The 22,499-nt window shown below is 39.6% G+C and overlaps 1 protein-coding gene across 2 annotated transcripts in view; it reads left to right on the top strand.

Moving 5' to 3' along the window:
* LOC132116437 (chromodomain-helicase-DNA-binding protein 3-like) overlaps nucleotides 1-22,499 on the top strand; it is a 47,955-nt gene that overhangs the window by 4,849 nt on the left and 20,607 nt on the right. For both annotated transcript variants that reach the window (XM_059525256.1, XM_059525246.1), the window contains exons 6-34: nucleotides 155-282; nucleotides 361-490; nucleotides 1,220-1,395; nucleotides 1,597-1,851; nucleotides 4,783-4,986; nucleotides 5,071-5,288; nucleotides 5,359-5,490; nucleotides 5,613-5,703; nucleotides 7,418-7,609; nucleotides 7,694-7,894; nucleotides 8,116-8,253; nucleotides 9,068-9,189; nucleotides 9,374-9,547; nucleotides 9,701-9,842; nucleotides 10,030-10,161; nucleotides 10,503-10,620; nucleotides 11,613-11,737; nucleotides 11,871-12,102; nucleotides 12,237-12,406; nucleotides 13,319-13,496; nucleotides 14,794-14,880; nucleotides 15,825-15,910; nucleotides 16,315-16,448; nucleotides 16,574-16,718; nucleotides 17,567-17,732; nucleotides 17,812-17,966; nucleotides 19,171-19,405; nucleotides 19,500-19,634; nucleotides 19,859-19,987. In XM_059525256.1, the coding sequence (XP_059381239.1) occupies nucleotides 155-282; nucleotides 361-490; nucleotides 1,220-1,395; nucleotides 1,597-1,851; nucleotides 4,783-4,986; nucleotides 5,071-5,288; nucleotides 5,359-5,490; nucleotides 5,613-5,703; nucleotides 7,418-7,609; nucleotides 7,694-7,894; nucleotides 8,116-8,253; nucleotides 9,068-9,189; nucleotides 9,374-9,547; nucleotides 9,701-9,842; nucleotides 10,030-10,161; nucleotides 10,503-10,620; nucleotides 11,613-11,737; nucleotides 11,871-12,102; nucleotides 12,237-12,406; nucleotides 13,319-13,496; nucleotides 14,794-14,880; nucleotides 15,825-15,910; nucleotides 16,315-16,448; nucleotides 16,574-16,718; nucleotides 17,567-17,732; nucleotides 17,812-17,966; nucleotides 19,171-19,405; nucleotides 19,500-19,634; nucleotides 19,859-19,987 (4,530 nt within the window). The remainder of the gene's footprint in view (nucleotides 1-154; nucleotides 283-360; nucleotides 491-1,219; nucleotides 1,396-1,596; nucleotides 1,852-4,782; nucleotides 4,987-5,070; nucleotides 5,289-5,358; nucleotides 5,491-5,612; nucleotides 5,704-7,417; nucleotides 7,610-7,693; nucleotides 7,895-8,115; nucleotides 8,254-9,067; nucleotides 9,190-9,373; nucleotides 9,548-9,700; nucleotides 9,843-10,029; nucleotides 10,162-10,502; nucleotides 10,621-11,612; nucleotides 11,738-11,870; nucleotides 12,103-12,236; nucleotides 12,407-13,318; nucleotides 13,497-14,793; nucleotides 14,881-15,824; nucleotides 15,911-16,314; nucleotides 16,449-16,573; nucleotides 16,719-17,566; nucleotides 17,733-17,811; nucleotides 17,967-19,170; nucleotides 19,406-19,499; nucleotides 19,635-19,858; nucleotides 19,988-22,499) is intronic.

The following is a 22,499-nucleotide window of genomic DNA, read 5'->3' on the forward strand; positions in this document are numbered from 1 at the left end:
TTTCATAGAATTCTCTAAATGTATATTCATAATACCTAAATTCACCTAAAAGCACTTTTAAACTACTGATTTTAGTTTTTTGTGTTTTATTTTTAATGCATCTGGACAAAATTTGGTTTCATGTCAATATTGCCTATCTATTGGTTTTCGTCAGGTCCTGGCTATAAGAAACGCAGTAAGAGTCCTCGCGTCTCAGATAAGAAGAAGCCAAAGCCCAAGAAAATGGCTCCTCTGCGTATTAAACTGGGAGCTCTTGGTAACAAGAGGAAGAAGAGCAGTTCGGTGAGAGTTTGTGTGTAATACGTCTGCACATGTTGGGTGCAGTGGTTGTGTTTGATCTTGTGTGTGGTTGTAATTCAGAGCGAGGAGGTGGATGAGGACGATTCTGAGCAGGAGAACTCCAGCGTTCACAGTTCTTCAGTACGCTCTGACAGCTCGGGACGGGTCAAGAAGAACAAAAGGGGTCGCCCGGCAAAAAAGAAGAAAAAGGGTAAGATGTTTACCTTTCCTTGTTCTATTGGATCTGTCTTTAAAAATGATGTCTTAACCATCTGATGTATGAACTGAATAAAAAACTCCTTTTGACATGAAAACAAGAATGTAATGTAATCTTACCCAATCTTTTCCAAAATTGTTGATTGCAATTTGAAGTTTCTTGGTTCATCACTGTAAAATTAAGGTAAGTACAAAAGAAGGATGTACACCTTTAAGTGTACATATATATATACTCACAGCGAAGTTCTTTTTTTCTTTGCTTAGGTGTAGGAAGTTGTTTGAATACCTTTGTAGCTGTATATCGATTACGCCCACGTTGCTGACAGCGATGTTTATACAAATTATATGTAAATATGTGCTGCACACGTTCCTCTCAAAAGCAAAATAAACACACAACAAAAATGACAGGGGTGAAAAAAGAGTAGTTAAGAAAGCATATGATCATAGCAATGTGCATATGTTTGCACCAGCTCTGTAATTCGGCGCTCTAGTCAAGTCAAACTGTGTTTATTTATATAGCACTTCATTCAGTAGATTGCTTTAAAACAAGCAGCTTTAAAGTATTGAAACATAAAAACTTTACTTTTATTACTTATTATTTCGTTCCTAGATTTCGTTTGAAGTATGTTGGTGCCTTTAATAGTTTAAAACCGTTTTTTAATGCAATTATGCTTCAAAGAGTTGAAATAGATTTTGTGCCTCTCACTCTCTGTTTCTTTCTCAGTGCTGGGTGATGAGGATGGCGATGGCTATGAGACTGACCATCAGGACTACTGCGAGGTGTGTCAGCAGGGAGGGGAGATCATTCTGTGCGACACCTGTCCTCGAGCGTACCACCTGGTGTGCCTTGAGCCTGAGCTTGAGAAAGCCCCTGAGGGCAAGTGGAGCTGTCCTCACTGCGTGAGTCACATTCACCCAAACCTACAGAACTACAGACTGATTATAAACTGAAACCAGACACCATCTGATACTTTTTCCACATTTTATATGGGAAGGTCATCAAAAACATCAAAAATTGTTGTCTTTTGTATAATATGAGATACATTTTTCTTCATAGGCTCTTCATTGTATGCATTTTAGTGCATGTTTTTGTTTTTCCAGGAGAAAGAAGGGATCCAGTGGGAAGCAAAGGAAGACGACTTTGAGGACTTTGAAGAAGAGTGTGACGATGTCCGGGATGTGGAGGCAGGGCTGGGAGGAGAGGAAGAAGATGATCACATGGAGTTCTGTCGCGTGTGTAAAGATGGAGGAGAGCTGTTGTGTTGTGACTCCTGTCCGTCCTCCTATCACATTCACTGCCTGAACCCCCCACTGCCCGAGATCCCCAACGGAGAGTGGCTCTGTCCACGCTGCACTGTGAGTAATGCTATGTCACAGGGCTTTATGTTTATTTATTTTTGTTGTATTGGAAGTCTCTTAAAAACTATGCAACTATGCACTGATATTTTACGCGGTTTATTGTTTTTCCCATATCTCAGACCCAAACACTTTAAACTACATTTTAAAACTATGCTAATAGAAACATAAACCGTATCAATATTTATTGTGAAATAAATGACTTACTGACCCATAGTTGTGGAGTCACCACAACAAACAATTTTGGGCCTAATAAAGTTTTTCCAAAAGTTAGTGTACTTGCTTACCATGGAGACAACACTGTCAGTGAAGAGCATGCTTGAGATGAAATATGAGACATGTGATGTGTGAAGAAAAGAAAGCAATGCAAGGTAAATATCACTTGTTGTGAACAGAATGTTTGTAATTTTATTTTCAGTCGAGGTGGAATTTTGTTAAAATATGCAAAAATGTGTGAAAATATAATTTTATTGTGGGTATAAATGTATGCATAAATGATAGGAATGAATTACATCTGTGTATATACCTTTATATATATGTGTGTGTGTGTATATATATATATAGCATTTTATGTCATTTTAATACACAAAATAAAATATAGCTCAGTTGAGGTAAGTTAGTTTACTTGTGCTGATTTGAATTTGATGCAAAATTAGTTTTGGCTTGAGAGATTAAGTAATTTATTAGGTTACTAAAAGGGATAGTTCACCCAAAAATCTAAATTATGTCATTAATAACCTCATGTTGTTTCAAACCCGTAAGACTTCCGTTTATCTTCTGAACACAGTTTAAGATATTTTAGATTTAGTCCGAGAGCTCTCAGTCCCTCCATTGAAGATGTGTGTACGGTATACTGTCCATGTCCAGAAAGGTCAGAAAAACATAATCAAAGTAGTCCCTATGTAACGGAGGCCAGCAAGTAGTGCTGTGCAGGTAAACCTCACTCCCCGATCCAAAGAGACGCACTGGCGACAGACGCTAGTGGCTGTAGCTATTTAGCCTCCTTGTTAGTGCGTCCGCCTCCCATGCTGGAGACCCAGGTTCGAGCCCCGACGAGCGGCGGAGAGGACCCGGGAGAGAATGGTTACACATGTGACATCAGAGGGGTCAGTTAGATTTTTTTGAAGCATCGAAAATACATTCTGGTCCAAAAATAGCAAAAACTACGACTTTATTCAGCATTGTCTTCTCTTCTGTGTCTGTTGTGAGACAGTTCAAAACAAAGCAGTTAGTGATATCCGGTTCGCGAACGAATCATTCGATGTAACCGGATCTTTTTGAACCAGTTCACCAAATCGAACTGAATCGTTTTAAACGGTTCGCGTCTCCAATACGCATTAATCCACAAATGACCTAAGCTGTTAACTTTTTTAATGTGTCTGACACTCCCTCTGAGTTAAAACAAACCAATATCCCGGAGTAATTCATTTACTCAAACAGTACACTGACTGAACTGCTGTGAAGAGAGAACTGAAGATGAACACCGAGCCGAGCCAGATAATGAACAAAAGACTGACTCGTTCTCGAGTCAAGAACCGTCTCTGTCAGACGCGCCCGATTCGAGAACCGAGGAGCTGATGATACTGCGCATGTGTGATTCAGCGTGAAACAGACTGACACACAGAGCGTCTGAACTGAACTGATTCTTTTGGTGATTGATTCTGTGCTAGTGTTATGAGCGCGGGTAAACCGAAGGCTTGAATCAAGGGCAATCATCGCCAATGACGCCATTACGTCGAGCGCAAAAGAACCGGTAAACCGTTTTCTTCAACCAGTTTATTGAATCGAACTGTCCGAAAGAATGGTGATCCACTGGTGATCCAAAAACCGATGCAACCGGTTCTTGACTCGTGAACGAGTCAGTCTTTTGTTCATTATCTGGCTCGGCTCGGTGTTCATCTTCAGTTCTCTCTTCACAGCAGTTCAGTCAGTGTACTGTTTGAGTGCATGCATTACTCCGGGATATTGGTTTGTTTAAACTCAGAGGGAGTGTCAGCCACATTAAAAAAGTTAACAGCTTAAGTCATTTGTGGATTAATGCGTATTGGAGACGAGAACCGTTTCAAACGATTCAGTTCGATTTGGTGAACTGGTTCAAAAAGATCCGGTTACATCGAATGATTCTGTAATGAATTAAACCCTTTGTAATCGTCGGCAAGAAGAAGGCGGGAACCGGCGGACAATCAAACAACATTTAATAATTCAAAATACACACAAAACAGCACACCAGCCCCTCACGGACGACTGATGCGCACAAAATAAAACCAAAACACAACTAAAAGCCCAGGCCTGGTCCTCTCTCGTCCTTCAATGTCGTCGCTCCAGTTTTATATCCTTCCATCTCCTCCGTGGGCCTCGAGACCGGCGGGTCGAACAGGTGTAGTTCATCTCCAATCACTCCACCGGCCTCGCTCCCATGTCCCTCGGCCCCGCCCCCACTCGTCACAGACTCGTTCACGAACCGTATATCACAAACTGCTTTGTTTTGAACTCTCTCACAACAGACCCGGAAGAGAAGACAATGCTGAATAAAGTCGTAGTTTTTGCTATTTTTGGACAAAAATGTATTTTCGATGCTTCAAAAAATTCTAACTGACCCTCTGATGTCACATGGACTACTTTGATGATGTTTTTCTTCCCTTTCTGGACACGGACAGTATACCGTACACACAGTTTCAATGGAGGGACTGAGAGCTCTCAGACTAAATCTAAAATATCTTAAACTGTGTTCCAAAGATGAACGGAGTTCTTACAGGTTTGGAACGACATGAGGGTGAGTTATTAATGACATAATTTAGATTTTTGGGTGAACTATTTAAGGAAAATAGACTTGCGAATTTTAATTTGTAATGAATGCTTTACAGATTCATCAGTGATCAGTTTAGTGGAAATATTTCATATGATCTGCAGCTTCTGTTGTTTGTTTTTCAGTGTCCACCAATCAAAGGGCGAGTGCAAAAAATTCTGCACTGGCGATGGGGTGATCCCCCGCCCCCTGTTCCTGTCCCTCCGCCCCCAGACGCACCCCCTGATGCACCGCCCCTTCCCCCTATGAAGGGTCGTCCAGAGAGAGAGTTCTTTGTGAAGCTCGTGGGACAGTCCTACTGGCACTGCACCTGGATCACAGAGCTACAGGTGCGGCTGTAAGACAGTGTGAGCCAGACATCACTGTTAAACGACATACAGACATTTCCCTTATCCATATCTGTCCTTCCTCAGCTCGAGATCTTCCACTCTGTGATGTTCCGGAACTATCAGAGGAAAACGGACATGGACGAGCCGCCCAGCCTGGACTACGGCTCCGGGGGAGAAGAGGATTCTGGGAAGAGTGAGAAGCGGAGGGCCAAAGACCCTCAATACGCCATTCTGGAGGAGAAGTACTACCGATATGGCATCAAGCCTGAGTGGATGATGGTGCACAGGATAATCAATCACAGGTGAGTGTTTTTTGTGTTAACATACTACATACTGTCAGAATATTATAACTGTTTTTATGTGTGTGCACAGTGTGGATAAGAAGGGCAACTACCACTACCTGGTCAAATGGAGAGATCTGACGTATGACCAGTGCACCTGGGAGAGAGATGAGCTGGACATCCCTGAGTTCAGCGCGCACAAAACGCTGTACTGGAGACACAGGTGCAGTCATGCATCTATGTTTCAGAAAACTGTCACAAGGGTTTGAATCCTCACAGAATCTTTGTTTTCTAGCAATGCATTTCGGATGATGAAATAAGCAGCGTTTTTTTTTTTTCTCATAGGGAAGAAGTGATGAAGGAGGACCCAGAGAAGCCAAGGAGGATGAGGAGGAGAGAGGAGGATGATGAAGCTCCATGCACGCCTGTTAATGATGTTGGTGTCAGCCTTTTCTTTTACTCCAGTGGTTCAGGAATAATATTTTTAAAGCAAAGTAACATTTTTACTTAAATGTGTGATTAAGTCAAACAAGTACAGCTTAATCAGAAGGGTGTCAGCGGGTCATATATTTAAATGTAATGTATAATAGTTTTTATTTTTATAAAATGGGTAATATCCTGTAGTTAAGATGAATCATGCGGCTGCTAGATCAGTGCTTCTCAGCCAGTGTATGAGGATATAATGAAGTATTTCATTTAATTATGATTCATATTTTTAATATTATTATAATATGATTATATTTAAGAATATTATAATATAATATTTTTATGATTAATATATATTTAATATTAATTAATAGGTTATTAATGTAAAATTAAATTACATTTTAATATATCACTACTCTTATTTTCTGTTAATGAAAAACTTCTAAAACAAGCATTTTTTTTTTCAAAATTACATCAGAAATATCTTATATATTGTATGGGAGGCCTGTGGATCAAAAAAGTCTCTGGCAAAAAAGTAGCATCTAAAAAGAAACACAACAAAATGATCATATTCAGAAAGAATTTCACTGTCATAATATAGTACATTAATATGTAAATTTTGCCATTCAGTGAAGCTCAAACCTGTCCTCGTGAAAACTAGCATCTAGTTTCTTAGATAATTAAAGGACAGACATAACAATAACTCGCCATTTGTTGATAGGTTCAGTTGTCTGCTGTTTTCTTTTCAGTGTTAATTGTGAATTAATCTGTGAAAAATGGATGGAATCAATTTTTCTAAATGTTTTTGTAGCATTGAGAGTGCCTCTCACTCTCCCCTTCACTGTGAGCTCTGGAGAACGCAGTTTCTCAAAGCTTAAACTGATAAAAATGATCTCCGAAGTACAAGTTAAACTCGAGGACGCAATCAAAGCGTTTGCCCTTCGCTGCGAAAGCCCGACGCGCACGCTTCTGAAATGTGTGTAAATGTGTGTATCAGTCAAGAAAAAAATCGAAATCTCCAGTTTTGTGAGCTAAAAAGTTGTGTGCACATGTTAAGTTTTATTCTGTACACTATTTATTAGCCTATAAAACAGAAATTATATGCAGCTGTTGCATTGTGTACCCTTTTCACCTTTTTGCAGAATGAAAAAAAAACTAACTCTGAGAACACGCTTGCACGTTTTTATTTTAGTGTAATTTCATAGATAAAAAAAAAATGTTTACATGCATCTTAAGGATCCCTAATTATGAATGTGAGGTGGGGGTGGCATGATCGTGCTCGGCCTAGAGCAGAATTTGAGCTTGCGCCGGCGCTGCCTGGAGGGCTATCATCTAACACACCTGCCAGGGCGTTTTCATTTTGATTGGCTTGTTCAGTTGTGTTTTATCAGATTTGGAGCTAAACTGGACGTTGGCCGTTCAGGAGCAGGACTGATCCGCTTTTAAAACTATTGTTTGTGTGTCATATCACAGTTTGAGAGCCACTCTTTTATGCTGTTGATTCACTTTTATTTTCTCATACTATCTACCTGTCAATAGCCCACAAAATTGGGTCCTCCCACCTTTTTCTGCCTCCTTGCCATCTATTTTAAATAGCTCTGATGTTATTTTATTTTTTACATTTGCTTTCTAACACAAAGTCCTCAGTTCATTCAAGCTTTTAGGGCATGTAGGACCACCCTTCTTGCTTCTAAAAAGTTCTCTACCTAACTCTCTGCTTTCAGCCTACCATCAAGTACGAGGAGCAGCCGGACTTTGTGACAGAGACAGGAGGGACGCTGCATCTCTATCAGTTGGAGGGCCTGAACTGGCTGCGGTTCTCCTGGGCACAGGGAACAGACACCATCCTGGCTGATGAAATGGGCTTGGGCAAGACCATCCAGACTATTGTTTTCCTCTACTCATTATTAAAAGAGGTCTGTGACGCTCAGGTTACAAAAGTGTATTTTAAATGACATGTAAACTTCTAAACCTCATGTCTCTTCCATGTCTCTCTCCAGGGACACACTAAAGGGCCGTTCCTGGTGAGCGCACCGTTGTCCACAATCATTAACTGGGAGAGGGAGTTTGAGATGTGGGCTCCTGACTTCTACGTTGTCACTTACACCGGGGACAAGGACAGCCGAGCCATCATCCGTGAGAACGAATTCACCTTTGACGACGTGCCGGTGAAGGGAGGAAAGAAAGCCTTCAAATTACGGGTGAGAAGGAGAGGAGATGAGCGTGGAAGGGGAAGTAATGACTGCTGATTGGGAGGTGAAATGCAAAGATGGACAATGTGAGAAGGAAAATGAAGAGAAATGTGACAGAAAGAGAGAAGCCATAGTATAAGAGAAGAGGCAAAGGATGTCATTCTGGTGCTATAGGAAGAAGTGATTTTACTCTAACCATTATTTTCATTTTCTACCCATCATCCCACTAGAGAGAAGCGCCCATTAAGTTCCACGTGTTGTTGACGTCCTATGAGCTTGTGACCATAGACCAGAACGTCCTCAAGTCTGTTGACTGGGCCTGTCTTGTAGTGGATGAAGCCCACCGACTCAAAAACAACCAGTCCAAGGTACGCCAACTTAGTTAGGTTTTCCTGTGCTTGTGTCCAAGTTTTGTTTGGTTTGAGAGAGAGTATGTGTGTGTGTGTGTGTGTGTGTTTGGGTGATTCATCCTAATCCTATACAGCACAGGAAATAACTTCTTGGGTTCTTTGCAACAGGGTAGATTGAGGACAACAGATATAAACTTTTATAAACCATTATAAAAAAGCCATTACATGTTTTCATTCGATGAGTCACTATCTAAGAAACAATTTGGGGTTATAAAAAAAAAAAAGAAAAATAAATATCTTATGGTTTTACACATTTACTTGCATGTATTTGATCAAACGCAATAAATTAATAATTGTTTGCATGATGAACTTTTTGATGAAAAAGCTGAATTTTCAACAGGTATTACTCCAGCCTTCAGTGTCACATGATCTTTTACAAGTCATTTTAATAAGATCATTTGTTGCACAAGTAACTTTTCTAAGTTCTAAAATATTTAGTAATAACTGAGATATAAGAGTCCTTGCTTAAAACCAATATTAATTACTTTTAAAAAATCTGTAGCGAACCCAAACCTTTAAAGTGGTAGGATGATCTATATTAAGAATAATCTACACATTCAGAAATTAAATAACAACTAATTTTACTCATTATTGAACACGTTTTGCAAAAAATATAAAATAGTTTAGTTAGACTGGCACATCATGGTTTCATAATGAATCTATAGAAAGCACCTTGTATATTTCCAGTTAAGTGAAATTCAGATTTTGTATGTGTGTGTGTGTGTGTGTGTGTGTGTTTTATTAACTGAAGATGGTTGTTGTGGTGTGTTAGTTCTTCAGGAGACTCAATGACTACAAGATAGACCATAAGCTGCTTCTAACAGGAACTCCTCTCCAGAACAACCTGGAAGAACTTTTCCATCTTCTGAACTTCCTGACGCCCAACCGCTTCAAGTATGACCATACGCATAAAAGCACATTTACTTATATGCTTAAACAGTCTGTAAAAGTGTCCCAAGAAGTATGTTATATAATGCAATGATATACATTTTTTGTGTGGCTCTTCAGATACGTTCTGAGGCCACTGCACATCAGCCTCAAAATAATTGGACTACATCGCTTTATCTCTGTCCTTCAGTAATCTAGAGGGTTTTCTAGAGGAGTTTGCAGACATCTCTAAAGAGGACCAGATTAAGAAACTGCACGACCTGCTCGGCCCACACATGCTCCGGAGACTCAAAGCTGACGTGTTTAAGAACATGCCGGCCAAAACTGAGCTGATCGTCCGAGTGGAGCTCAGCCCCATGCAGAAGTGAGTCCTCAAAGTGTCTTGACGTGTATGTGTTATCTCAAGATAATCAGCAGTAGTAGGAATATACAAATATTTCATTTGTTTAAATACATTTCTTACTATGCGTGCTAGCCTTTTTCATATGTTTTAACGTGCACATTGTGTATTAAACAGAAAATACTACAAGTTCATTCTGACGCGTAATTTCGAGGCGCTGAATTCTAAGGGAGGAGGAAACCAGGTGTCTCTGCTCAACATTATGATGGACCTCAAAAAGTGCTGCAACCACCCCTACCTCTTCCCCGTCGCTTCTGCTGTAAGAGCACACACTGTATTTCTGACAGCAACAACAACAACAACAAAAAAGTAGTGTGAAATCCTGCCACCTGCTGTCAGAAAATTGGATTTGCTTGATGCTTTCAAAATGTTTAGCTAATAGTATTGTTTAGTGTTTAGGTTTTTTTATCGTGCACATGGGTGTCATAGATTGTCTTGTGTTACAGGAAGCTCCCAAAACACCAAGTGGAGCGTATGAAGGTGCAGGTCTCACTAAGGCTTCTGGGAAACTCATGCTGCTGCAGAAAATGCTCAGAAAACTGAAAGAGCAAGGCCACCGAGTGCTAGTGTTCTCTCAGGTACAAACACACAAGAGAATACTTTCACTTAGCTTGTGTTTTACACATAATAAGCTGTAATGCACACAGGATCCCAAATTGTGGTTGATTAGTGCCCCCAGGTGGTCTGGAGCACATCTCTGGAAATGTGAAAATATTGCAAAATATATGTGGTTTGAATTTAACTTTGTTGTGAAATTGAATAGCTTTGTGTTTCTAATCATTACAATCTCATTTGGAGCTCGTGGCAAGCTAGGTGTTTCTTGGATGGTCTGATTTGATCAGACGTGGTACTTTGCATGCATTTGGATTTCGTCACCTCTTACTATATCTTATTTAAACTTACACTGGTTCCTCCTCAGATGACCAAGATGCTGGATTTGCTGGAGGATTTCCTGGATTATGAGGGTTATAAATATGAGCGAATTGATGGAGGCATCACTGGAGCTCTCCGACAGGAAGCCATCGACAGATTCAACGGTAAGAGCAGTGCAACAGATAAACATGTTTTTATATACTTAAATGATCTAAGTAGGTAATATTACTGTAGTGTGTTTTGGCGAGTTGTGATCCTGTGGTGCTTTCAGGTCATAAAAAAAATTGTATAGCCTGAATGCAAAGCAAATCGCTTTGGATAAAAGCGTCTGCTAAATGCATAAATGTAAATAAATGTATATTAAAACATAAGGTGGTACTTAGATGGTCTGATATGAAGAAAGGTGATATGCTCAGCTAGAGATTTGGTTTTAATAGCTATTCAGATGTCATCACAAAGCCATCTTCGCTCTCTCTTCCCAGTCCAAATGTTGATGATAAATGTGAATCTCATTGTTTGTAAGACTCAATCCATTCTTGGAGCCGTTGAGTAAGTTGTTTTCAGATGTGGAGGAAAGTTTATGCCAAATGCCGAACGTCTTATCTCGAAACGGCAGTTGATTTATTTTATTGGCGTGTAAGCAAAGCTTGCAGTTTACAAGGGCAAAATTACTTGAAGACAGACACGGTTGGGACATCATATCACTGTTTAAAGCATTTATGAAGTCTGGAGTCATTGTTGAATTTGAATATTACAACGTTTTGAAGTATTTATAAACATTTGAACAACAGCGGTGCTATAATTATATCTTTTGCATTGTGCTCCGGTGAGAGAGTTTGTGTTTGATTGATTGTGTTATTTATTATAATGACTTGATGACTTTTTGGTTGGCCAAAGTTTATGAGCAAATCGCACATTTAGCAATTTCATATAACTTTAAGGAATTAAGGAAGTTTTTTCTCATTTTGACTTGTTTGGGACACATCCTGCATTCTTATTCATCACTGTCGTATGTATATAGTATCATCTTGCTCACTGATAGCCACATAGATATATTTACATAATGGTATTTACAGTTCATGATAAACCATATTAACGGCTTAGCAAATTCTTACCACATAATATTTTCAAATTTCTCTGTCTGTCGGTCACACAGCTCCTGGTGCGTGTCAGTTTTGTTTTCTTCTCTCTACTCGAGCGGGCGGTCTGGGAATCAACTTGGCCACTGCGGACACAGTCATCATCTTCGACTCTGACTGGAATCCTCACAATGACATTCAGGTAAATATAAAACAGAGGAGTGTCTCACCTGACAGGTTTGTTCTGGTGTTTTCTTTGTCACGTGCCACCTAGAGGACAGTTTGAGTACTGAAACAGAAACATATTTCGAATCGTATCTCTTGTCTCATCTTAGGCCTTCAGCCGAGCTCACCGTATTGGTCAGGCCAATAAAGTGATGATATATCGGTTTGTGACTCGGGCCTCAGTGGAGGAACGAATCACTCAGGTGGCCAAGAGAAAGATGATGCTCACACACCTGGTGGTGCGGCCCGGTCTGGGCTCAAAAGCTGGATCCATGTCTAAACAAGAGCTGGACGACATCCTCAAGTTTGGCACAGAGGAGCTTTTCAAGGATGAGATCGAGGGTGGGATTGAGAAGTTCATTTGAGATTAATGAACTCAATTGTTTGTTGTTGAAATGTTGTGAAAAAACTTGCTCCGTAACTCTCTGCAACATGTTGTTATACTGAAGGTTCACCAGCTTGTTTCTCGTTTTCAGCGGGGGAAAATAAGGAGGATGACAGCAGTGTAATTCACTATGACAGTACCGCCATCGAGCGTTTGCTAGACCGCAGCCAGGACGCCACAGACGACACTGACATGCAGAACATGAACGAGTATCTGAGCTCCTTCAAGGTGGCCCAGTACACCGTCAGAGAAGATGACAAGGTGGGAGGAGCTTTTGTGGAGTATATAAGAGTGGGGCTTTTGAGGAATTTGAAAGATGACCGACATTTAATCACCTCAACAATACTTCAACAATAGCCATAAAGCATGTTTTGATTTAACAACTGTCTGAAGTATGTGCCACGTATGTCTCTAACTTTCCCTGCCAGAGGATTTTTTATAATTATAATAATAATAAATATTGTTTTTAATTTCAAGACTTACTGGAGCCCTCAGATATAATACATTTTTTGTATAACTTTTTCTGAGATGTTTCTCCTAAAATAATGCTTTAAAATCAAGTGACAGTAGGTACATTTATAACGTTGCAAAATATTCGTAGTTCAAATAAATGCTGCTCTTTTCAATTTTAGACAAAATTATTCAGCAGCACTTATATTGATAATAAGGAAGAAAAATTTGCCTAAAGGATCACGTGAGACTAAAGATGCTGCAGAAAACAGCTTTGCCATAACAGGAATAAATTACAGTATATCTGAAAATACATAAACACAATAATATTTCACAATACTTTCGGTTTTACTGTATTTTGGATAAAATATATTTAGCTTTGGGGAGCATAAGAGACATTAAAAAAAATCATACTGACCACAAACCTTTGAACAGTAGTGCAAAAAAAATAGACTTAGAGATAGAGATTTTTGGCATACAGTAATTAGTATAGAGTTATGAAAGTAACGTGTATAGCATGTCTCAGATAATTTAGTCTTGCATGAATGTAATTAAAAATGTTGGATCTTTTCGGAAACTCTATACTAGGATACTGAAGATTACTAGGGTCTTTTTTCAGGAGAAACATCTTAAAAGCAAGAGACTTGGTCTCCATAGAATATTACTGGTGTCTTTGAAAAACAAATGCGATATTAAGGAGATCTCATTTGTTGTTGTGTCCAGATTGAGGAGATCGAGAGAGAGATCATTAAGCAGGAAGAGAATGTGGATCCTGATTACTGGGAGAAACTCTTGAGGCATCACTATGAACAGCAGCAGGAAGATCTGGCCCGAAATCTGGGCAAAGGAAAGAGAGTCCGTAAACAGGTCAACTACAATGACGCGGCTCAGGAGGACCAAGGTAGCTTCTCCCACATAACAATTTAAGTGAAAGGTTAAACAAATGAATTTGAGTACTTTCTGTGCAATGTTGCAGTTTATTTCAGTAACGACAGCACTTGAACTACATGAACTTTCTTTTTTTCTTTTTTTTGATCATGTTCTCTAGAATGATTTGAGAACAATCCAAAGATCAACTTATGCATTAAACGTAAGAACATCTGACTGTCTGGACAAAGAATGATCTATGTAACAATCCCCATCATTTGATTAGTGGCTAAAAAAGAGTCAGTCATCTGAAATATTTCTCTATCTCATGTCAAAATGTTTCTTTGTTTTAAGTTTGTCAAATTGAATTTTGAATCCCAGATTTTCAGTGTGCTCTCAGACTTCTGGAGCCCACTGAATTTTAATTATCCAGTTTTTCTTGCTTTTTATTAGAATAAACCATGTCTGTGCTTCTCATATAAATGCAGCGTATTATCTCATATAAATCTTCAAAATTACATCTTGTAGCAGCTTCATTCTTGGCGTGTGGTTTACTACGTTACTTTTGATTGAGTGGGACAGATAGATTATATCCCAGATAGACTGCTGTTTTGGTCAGGTTAGAGCAGCCACATGCAGTTGACTCAAAAATGGGAACATCCACAACACCCAGGGGATGCCCAAGTGTGGCAGCTTTTCATTTATGTGTCAAAAAAAAAGAGAAAAACAAAATGGTAAGGAAAAAGACAAATAACAGAAACGAAAAAGGAGGTTTTCTCCAGAAAGGAACAAAATAGAGTTTTTGGTTTTCTGATTTTCTGCGTAATTACAGTGATAACTGAGATAAACTGTTGGTACACTTACTTTTCTTTGTGTATCCATGCATGCCTGAACTGCAGGGTCAAAATGTTGCAGCATCTTCTCTGCAGAATTTATTACATATGCACAGAAAACAATCTGCTGGCCTTTTTAAATGTTTAACGGCAGCCTGTGCTTCAATAATTGACATTTGTGGGTTTTTTATTTTGGTTTAAACAGCCCTGTGTTTTCCTGTAGAACTAAATCATTCTCTCTGACAGCTGAATTTGAACAGGACGCTTGTGCAGAGTTAGATGAGTGGAGAGACAGAACATTTTGCCACAGAAGAGCCAAATTTGAAACGATCACATCTGTCTTTTTCCACTGTTGGAGAGGATTGCCAAACTGATATATAAGATTTTGGTTTGGCTTTATTTGAAGGTTCTGGTGAATGGAAATTGTTTGACTACTGCTAAACATATTTTGTACTGTGGTTAATTACTGACCGTGCTCTTTTCTATCTGATTTTACAGAGTGGCATGCTGACATTTCAGATAACCAATCAGAATACTCCGTGGGCTCAGAGGAGGAAGATGAGGACTTTGATGAGAGACCCGAGGGTGAGGAGCATACAGTCTATGATACAGACACTCTTTTAATAAATTGTCACATATTGTTCTTAATATAAATAAAATAAACGTAAGGCAGTGTTATAACCAATAATTAAATATTATATTATTAATATTATAAATCAACCAAACATATTCCAAGTTATTTATAATTGGGTTTTGCAAAAAAGGTGAAAAATGTCCAGTAAATTTCAGAAACATTTCAGACATTTTGGAAGCTTTCCAGGATTTTTGGGAATATTCCAGGGATTGTTTTTGGAAAGTTTCCGGATATTTTCCACCCCTTTGCAATGTTATTTATAATTAGGTTGGAATAATGTTCAACTGAACTAAAAATAAACAATATTATGTTTACAGTGTTAATTAATTTAGGTTATTGTTATTTCTACATAAACATGATACAGTTTTAACTTTTTAAGCTGCATAAATTGATATAAGTTCATGTATTATGAATGAATAATAATAATATACTCCCTAACCAAAGTATTAAACTATTAAAACAATTTCTGCATATAATATATGTTATTTTCAATATACTTTTAAGTATTAAAATATAAAAATTATATTAAAAACCATTTGTGCTATGGACATTGCAACTTAAATCATGCAGTTTATTGAGGAGAGATGTTGTTACTGTACTCACAGCTTCACTCAGAAATGTACAAATATAACTACTAAGCCCAACATCTTTTGGCCCCTTTTAGACATTAATTAAGACATTTATTTGCTCCTTTTGGCACCTCGTTGGAACGTCTTGTGGTTTTGTCAGGTTTTGCTATTCTTCGAAGGCACATGCACAGTTTATGTATTGCAGCTGTTCAGGATAATGTATCCTTCCTGTGCTGTAACCCTGTTTCCTGATGCTGGCTCAGTGAGATGGACATGTTGAACTGATCTCTTGGCTGACTTTCCTCTCCTCCTCTCCCCTCGTCCAGGTCGCAGACAGTCACGCAGGCAGCTTCGAAACGAGAAGGATAAACCACTGCCACCCCTGTTGGCCAGAGTGGGCGGCAACATTGAGGTATCGTGCGGCTATTCTTTACTTGTCCATTTGTTTTGGCATAACTATCGTAAATGGCCATTAGAAGATGCATGCTTAGTGTCAAATCAACACAAGCCTATTGGTCACAGTTTAATGTGATTTATAGTGTATTTTCCAAGTGTTTGCTTATCTGGAGGTCGCCTGCGTGCGTCCAGTATATACAGCGTCTCTGGATGCATGCCTCTTATAATTAAATTGACTGACATAGAGCTGGAGATAACAGGGCTGCATTCTTCCAGTTTTGAGAACTGCCCAGTAACGTTTCATAATGTCAATAAAAGCATGTCTGTTTTTCGTATAAAACCTGATTAGATTTAAACAATTTGCATAAAAATGCAATCTGTCATCTTCTGCCCAATCGTGTGTCTGTGTGTGTTGGTCAGGTATTGGGCTTCAATACACGCCAGAGAAAAGCCTTCCTGAATGCCATCATGAGATGGGGGATGCCAGCTCAGGACGCCTTTTCCTCACAGTGGCTCGTGCGGGACCTCCGTGGCAAGAGTGAAAAAGAGTTCAAGTATGACTTTCTTTACCAGTAAATGTGTTTGGAAAATGTAACTTGATACAGAAGTGTGTAAACTTCAGACTTGGGCACTGCTAAGGAAACTTTTGTCTTTTCCATTTACTTTTTTCCTCTGGCAGGGCGTACGTGTCGCTCTTCATGAGGCATCTCTGTGAACCGGTGGCTGACGGTTCGGAGACGTTCGCTGATGGTGTCCCGCGTGAGGGGCTCTGCAGGCAGCCGGTTCTCACGCGGATAGGGGTCATGTCTCTGGTAAAGAAGAAGGTCAGTGCGGGTCTGCCAGATTTCTGCTTTTGGATGAACTAAAAGTTTACAAAAAATTTGTTTCAAATAAATGCTGTTCGCTTCTATTCATCAAAAAATACAAAAAAAAAGAAAGTGTGATGGTTTCCACAAAAATGTAAAGCAGCACAACTGTTTTCAACATTACTTGAGTTTAGTCTAATGGCTGCTGGAAAAACAATCAGGAATAAATTACATTTTAAAATAGAAAATGGTTGTTTTAAATTGCAATAATATTTTTACTGTATTTTTGATTAAATAAATACTGCCACGGTGAGCATAAGAGACTTCTGTCAAATAAAATTGACTGACCCATTTTTTTGACTGGTAGTATCTGTTCTTAATATTAATCTTTTAATGATGCTTTACAGTGCTATGCATTATCTTTTATACAGCTGAAAAAATCTTTGTGGCTTTAAGCACCACTGCTACAGCCATTCACATTCAGACAGAAATCACGGGCCATTGCATCATGTCTCATGCCATTTTTAAGTGTCTTGTCCAGATTTAAAGGGTTGTTTCATCCAAAAATGAAAAGTAGCCCATAAATTACTAACCTTCGAGTCATCCTGGGTGTATATGACTTGTTGCATGCATCAATCCAAAAGAAGTTAAATAAAAAGCGCCCATCCGTTTAAAAAAAAGATGTCTCACACAGCTCAGGGGGTTTAACAAAGGCCTTTTTTGTAAGAAAAATATCCATATTCACAACGTAAACATGTTAAAATAGTTAAACTGTAAAATGTGTGTTGAAAACCCTACATTATTTTTAGTCTTCAGCACTTGAGTTACTGTATTGAAGAGGCAGGTGTGTTTTACATTGTGTGCAGGTGCAAGAGTTTGAGCACATTAATGGGAAATGGAGCATGCCTGAACTGAAGCCAGAGATTACTGTGGACTCCAAGAAATCATCAAGAGCTTCTTCGCCTGCCATTAAGACAGACACTCCCACACCTGAAATGAGCTGCAACAACACACCGTGCACCTCCAAACCAGGTACAAATCCACCCAAAACCCTCATATGAGAGAATCTCTCACACACAGAGACCTTACCTGCCATAACCTGTTCCCACAGCCACTCCCTCTCCACCCGACAAGATAGAAAAGCGCCCGAAAGAGGCGGAGAAAGACGAGTGTGAATCCATGACAGAGCCAGAAAGAGAGAGAGAGAAGGAAAAAGCGAAAGAAGGAAAGGAGGGGGAGAGTGTGGAAAGCACAGAGCCTGGAGAGGTAAGTGAGTGCGTGTGTTGTGAGGACCAAATGCAAAACCTGAAATCACCCGCATTGTGGAGAACATCCAACAAGGAAAACTGCTTAATAAGCATAATAAATGATGTCTTAATGAAAATAAATGAAAGGTTTGTGCAGTGGTTAGGTTTAGGGGTTATAAAAGGCCATTATGCCTAATATAACAACAAATAAGAACAATAGAAAAACATATCCAGCATGATAAACAAATGTGTGTGTGTCAGGGTGTGTCAGGGATTATTTTATTAAATTGCACTATGTGAACCTCTCTGTTTAAATCTGTTGTTTCAGAAACTGTGGAGCAGCATGTGTGTCTGCTTGTGTATTTCATGGAGATAACATTTCTGAAAGCACATAGTAATCATGCTTCCAGGTTCTTCTGACAAGCTGCTTTTAGTGATGGTTCTGAAGATCTGTAAAACATTATAGAATGTAATTTATCATTAAGTTATAATACAATTAGAGTCTGGCATAGACTACTGTTCAGAGGTTTGGGGTTGGTGAAATATGTATTTGTAATCTCTTGTGGATGTTAATGTTACCAAAACGCTTTGGTTGACAACATTCTTCAAAGTATCTTTTGTGTTCCACAGAAGAAAGAAACTCATACAAATTTGGAATGACATGAGGATGAGTACATTATGACAGAATTGACATTTTCTGAAATATCCCTTCAATTTATTGCATGGAACAATGAGTTGTCATAAGCCATATTTATAATTTCATTGTACATGTGTACTGTATAATGATGAAAATAGACAGGATTCTTTCATTCAATCACATATCCTGATGGAAATCTAAAGGCCCAAACCTTTACAAACCCCATACAAAGCACTTTTTGGATATTTTTTCTCTTCTTTTTTTTTGTCAGTCATGTAATGCAAACCAGCTCTCTTCCAGGATGCCTGAAATTGCAGGAAGCAAACAGTCCCAAGCCCTTCATTAGCAACTGCCCTTTGCTAAACATCTGCTATAATGTAATATAATGAACATCTGTTATAAAATAATGACTTTTTTATTTGATTTATTTGTTGCTTGATACAAAATGATTTTGGCTGGATACAACTTAAATGGCCATTCTGGAGTGCCTGAGGAAGCTAGAGATGTCTCTGCAAACATTTGCTTGTAAACAGTAACTTCATCTATACGATGCTCAAATAAAGAATGTTTATTTCTCTTCTTCCAGACTTCCACCGCAGTAAAGGAGGGTGAAATAGAGCCTGTAAACAGTGAAAAAGCTCAGACATCCGAAAGTCCAACAAAAGCTTCTGAAAACTCAAAAACAAAAGAAAGCCCTGCCATCTCTCAGTCTTCTCCAAAAGAAAAGAGTGAGACAGAAATACAAGAGGAGGAGAGCACTGAAAAAGAGGCCTTCCCAAAGAAAACATCAGATTCTCCATCTGTTAAAGATGAGAGCAGAGGTAACTGCGGCAGCAAATGGTGGAACCTGATTGGCTGTAGTGCCAGTCAGTCTTTTTATTGTGATTTGGGGTTAATTGTTGTCTGTCATTACAGAGGTTTTGAAAGGGGACAAGGGAGAGAAAACAGAAAAGGCTGGAGAAGAAAAAGAGAAAAGGGAACTGGCGTCTCCTCCCACAGAAACAACAGAAAAGAAAGAGAAATTAGATCAACCCTCAGATGTCAAAAAAGGTGAACATTACAATGCTACTTCTTCTTCGCTTTTTGTATATTATATATAGTTGCATAGTGAAGAATGAAAAACTGTTGGAACAAAGTTGTGTATGCAATCTAACACATACATTCACAAAAAAGTGGCACTGAATTTAAGCCTTCATTTTTGTGTTTTAATGAAGGGAATAAATAAATAACTAAACTAAACATGACTTGTTTTTCTTTTTTCTGTCGTGTCACAGAAGAGGTGAAGGGTGAAAAGTATGCTGTGAAAGAGGTCAGAGGGCAGAGGGAGGAGACGCCCAAAGGTAACGGCAAACCCACAGAGCATCCCCGGTTTATGTTCAACATCGCAGATGGAGGATTCACAGGTAAACACAAAAGAAATTTATAAAGCTGATGTGTGCCATTTTGTCTGTGCTGACATGTTGAAGGTGTCTGTAAGCATTCCCATTTATCTGTTCAGTATTTGTTTAATCTAGGGCTGCTCACGACTTCATAAGTGGGAAATAGGAAGTTTTTCAAATATATTTAAAAGTATTCTAACATAAAAGGTCTTCAAAATCTCAGAATGGCTCAGTTCATATTGAATGAAGTGAACTTGTTTATTGCATGTGCTGTGCGTTTAGCGCACATTTGAGAACCCAATGGCCATCAGTTATGCTTTATTTTCACGGCAGACGATTACAGTATGTCACTAGATTTTTAGTGAGAGTCATTTTTGTAAGCCTGTTTTTACTGAAGCTGGAATTTTACCTTCAAAATAAAAGCTCTACTGCAATTTCTGTCAAAATAAAAGACAAAAAGTGGAGAATGAATTGCTAGTTTAAATGGTTAACGTTTTAAATATTGGAATAAATATTGTACACTGGATTTCATAATGAGATATTGTATTGTGAAATTTTGATATCATTGCATCCCAAATATATATATATATATATATTAGGGGTGTAACGGTACGTGTATTCGTACCGGACCGTTTCGGTACAGGGCTTTCGGTATGGTGCACGTGTGTACCGAATGACGGAATTCAATATTTTGTATGCGGAACATAAGTAAATTTTCGTGTTTCCAAACGAACATATTAAGCGGCGGAAGTCTCCGCGTTCAGCGCAAATCAATAGGTTACTTGCGTAACCACGGTTCTCTGATAGCATTAAGTGAGGTATCTCACTATGGGATACGCCCCTTCCGCGTATTCCTCAGAAGCCCAATTCCATTACGCCAGCCCCAATTGGCTGGCAGACATGACATTGCGTCAGGACATTGCGGTATAAAAGGAGCGACGCAACATCATTACAACATTCAAAACAAGCACACCTCTTCCTCGCTTCACACAGCAAGGAGGGTGATCTGGTGAGACACCTCACTTAATGCTATCAGAGAACCGGGGTTACGCAAGTAACCTATTGTTCTCTTTCAAGCATACGTTTCGGTGTCTCACTATGGGATATCCTAACTCCCGTATTGCCAGATAGCCTGTCTCGAAGTCTCCTGCCAACCAAAGAACTATTACTGGGCTGATTAACACTTAAGATCCAATGCTCAAAACGGCATGTACAAACGTTTGAGCTGTAACATCCAGTTTATAGAACCTCGCAAATGTGTGCGGTGAGGACCAACTCGCCGCATCACAAATATCTTGTAACGTAACTCCTTTGAAGAGGGCCCATGTCGTCGACATTCCTCTTGTTGAATGAGCACGTAAACCAGACGGAGGCGTAAAACCTTTACTGGAATATGCAACAGAAATTGTCTCCACTATCCAGTGGGATAAACGCTGTTTAGTAACAGAGCTCGATTCCCTTTTTTTGGGACTAGGAAATATCTCGAGTAAAACCCACTGTGACTTTCGTCGGGTGGAACCACTCGTATTGCCTTTTTGTTCAACAGGGAGGTAATTTCGTCCTGAAGAACATGTATAAATGCTCCCCGCGACTGGGAATAAAATATTTCCTTGAACTGAGAACTGGCAAACTGCAGTCTGTAACCGTACTGTACTGTTCTCAGCACCCAATGGGACTGTGTGCACTTTCGCCAATAATTTATTTGCAGCGTTCCGGCGCCATTGTGTGGCCGAGTTGAAAACGGGTTTGTGGTCTGAACTGCGCATGCGTGGACACTTAGCGCTTGGACAGAGTTTAAGTGGTTCACCACCTTCAGCGGAGCGATGACTCCACGAGGTGGTGTTACGTTGTGTTCTGATAAAGTGTTTTGCAACATTTTTTTGGGGCATTATGTTTTGCAACATTTGTGGGGGAAACAGTGAAAACTTTATTGAACTCTGAGCATGTAAAGTGCTTGTGACTAGTGGGTGAACGTCTCTCGTTCTCTTCACTGCTCTGCATCCCTTGGACCAGCTCGGCTCTGGTTTCCCCACAGAACATCTGTAAACATCTGAACTCGTTCTCTGCTGAACGCTGAACAACTGAGGGTCGGGGACTAGTGAACGGGGGGGCTGTGAGCCCCCTTCCCTCAGGAAGACCCCCTCAAACGGCCTTCTTCTTCCTCCTCACCACCTGGGTAGGGCGAGAGGCCGGCTGGTCCGTCTGAGCAGCCGTGGGCAGATAATTTTTCCTGGGCCAGGCGGGTTTCTGCTCTGGTATGCCACTCTGAACTGCCGTTGCATTCCCACGCAATTTCTGTCGCCTTGGAATGCGAAAGCTGGGGGGTGGGTGAGCTGTAGCCTGCGCAAAAGTCTGCCGAGGAGGTGGCGGGGACATGCAGAGCTGCAATGCCTCGTCATCCCTTTTCTTCTCCTCGCATCTCTTCTGCATCCGTGTCAGTTCTTAAACCAAAAATGCCTTCTGCGACGACCGGTGCACCTAAGATGGCTTCCTTTTCTCTGTCAGAGAGATTTGACAAATTAAGCCAGCGTCCTCT

This window comes from Carassius carassius, chromosome 3, assembly GCF_963082965.1.
Source record: "Carassius carassius chromosome 3, fCarCar2.1, whole genome shotgun sequence".
NCBI classification, from domain to species: domain Eukaryota; kingdom Metazoa; phylum Chordata; class Actinopteri; order Cypriniformes; family Cyprinidae; genus Carassius; species Carassius carassius.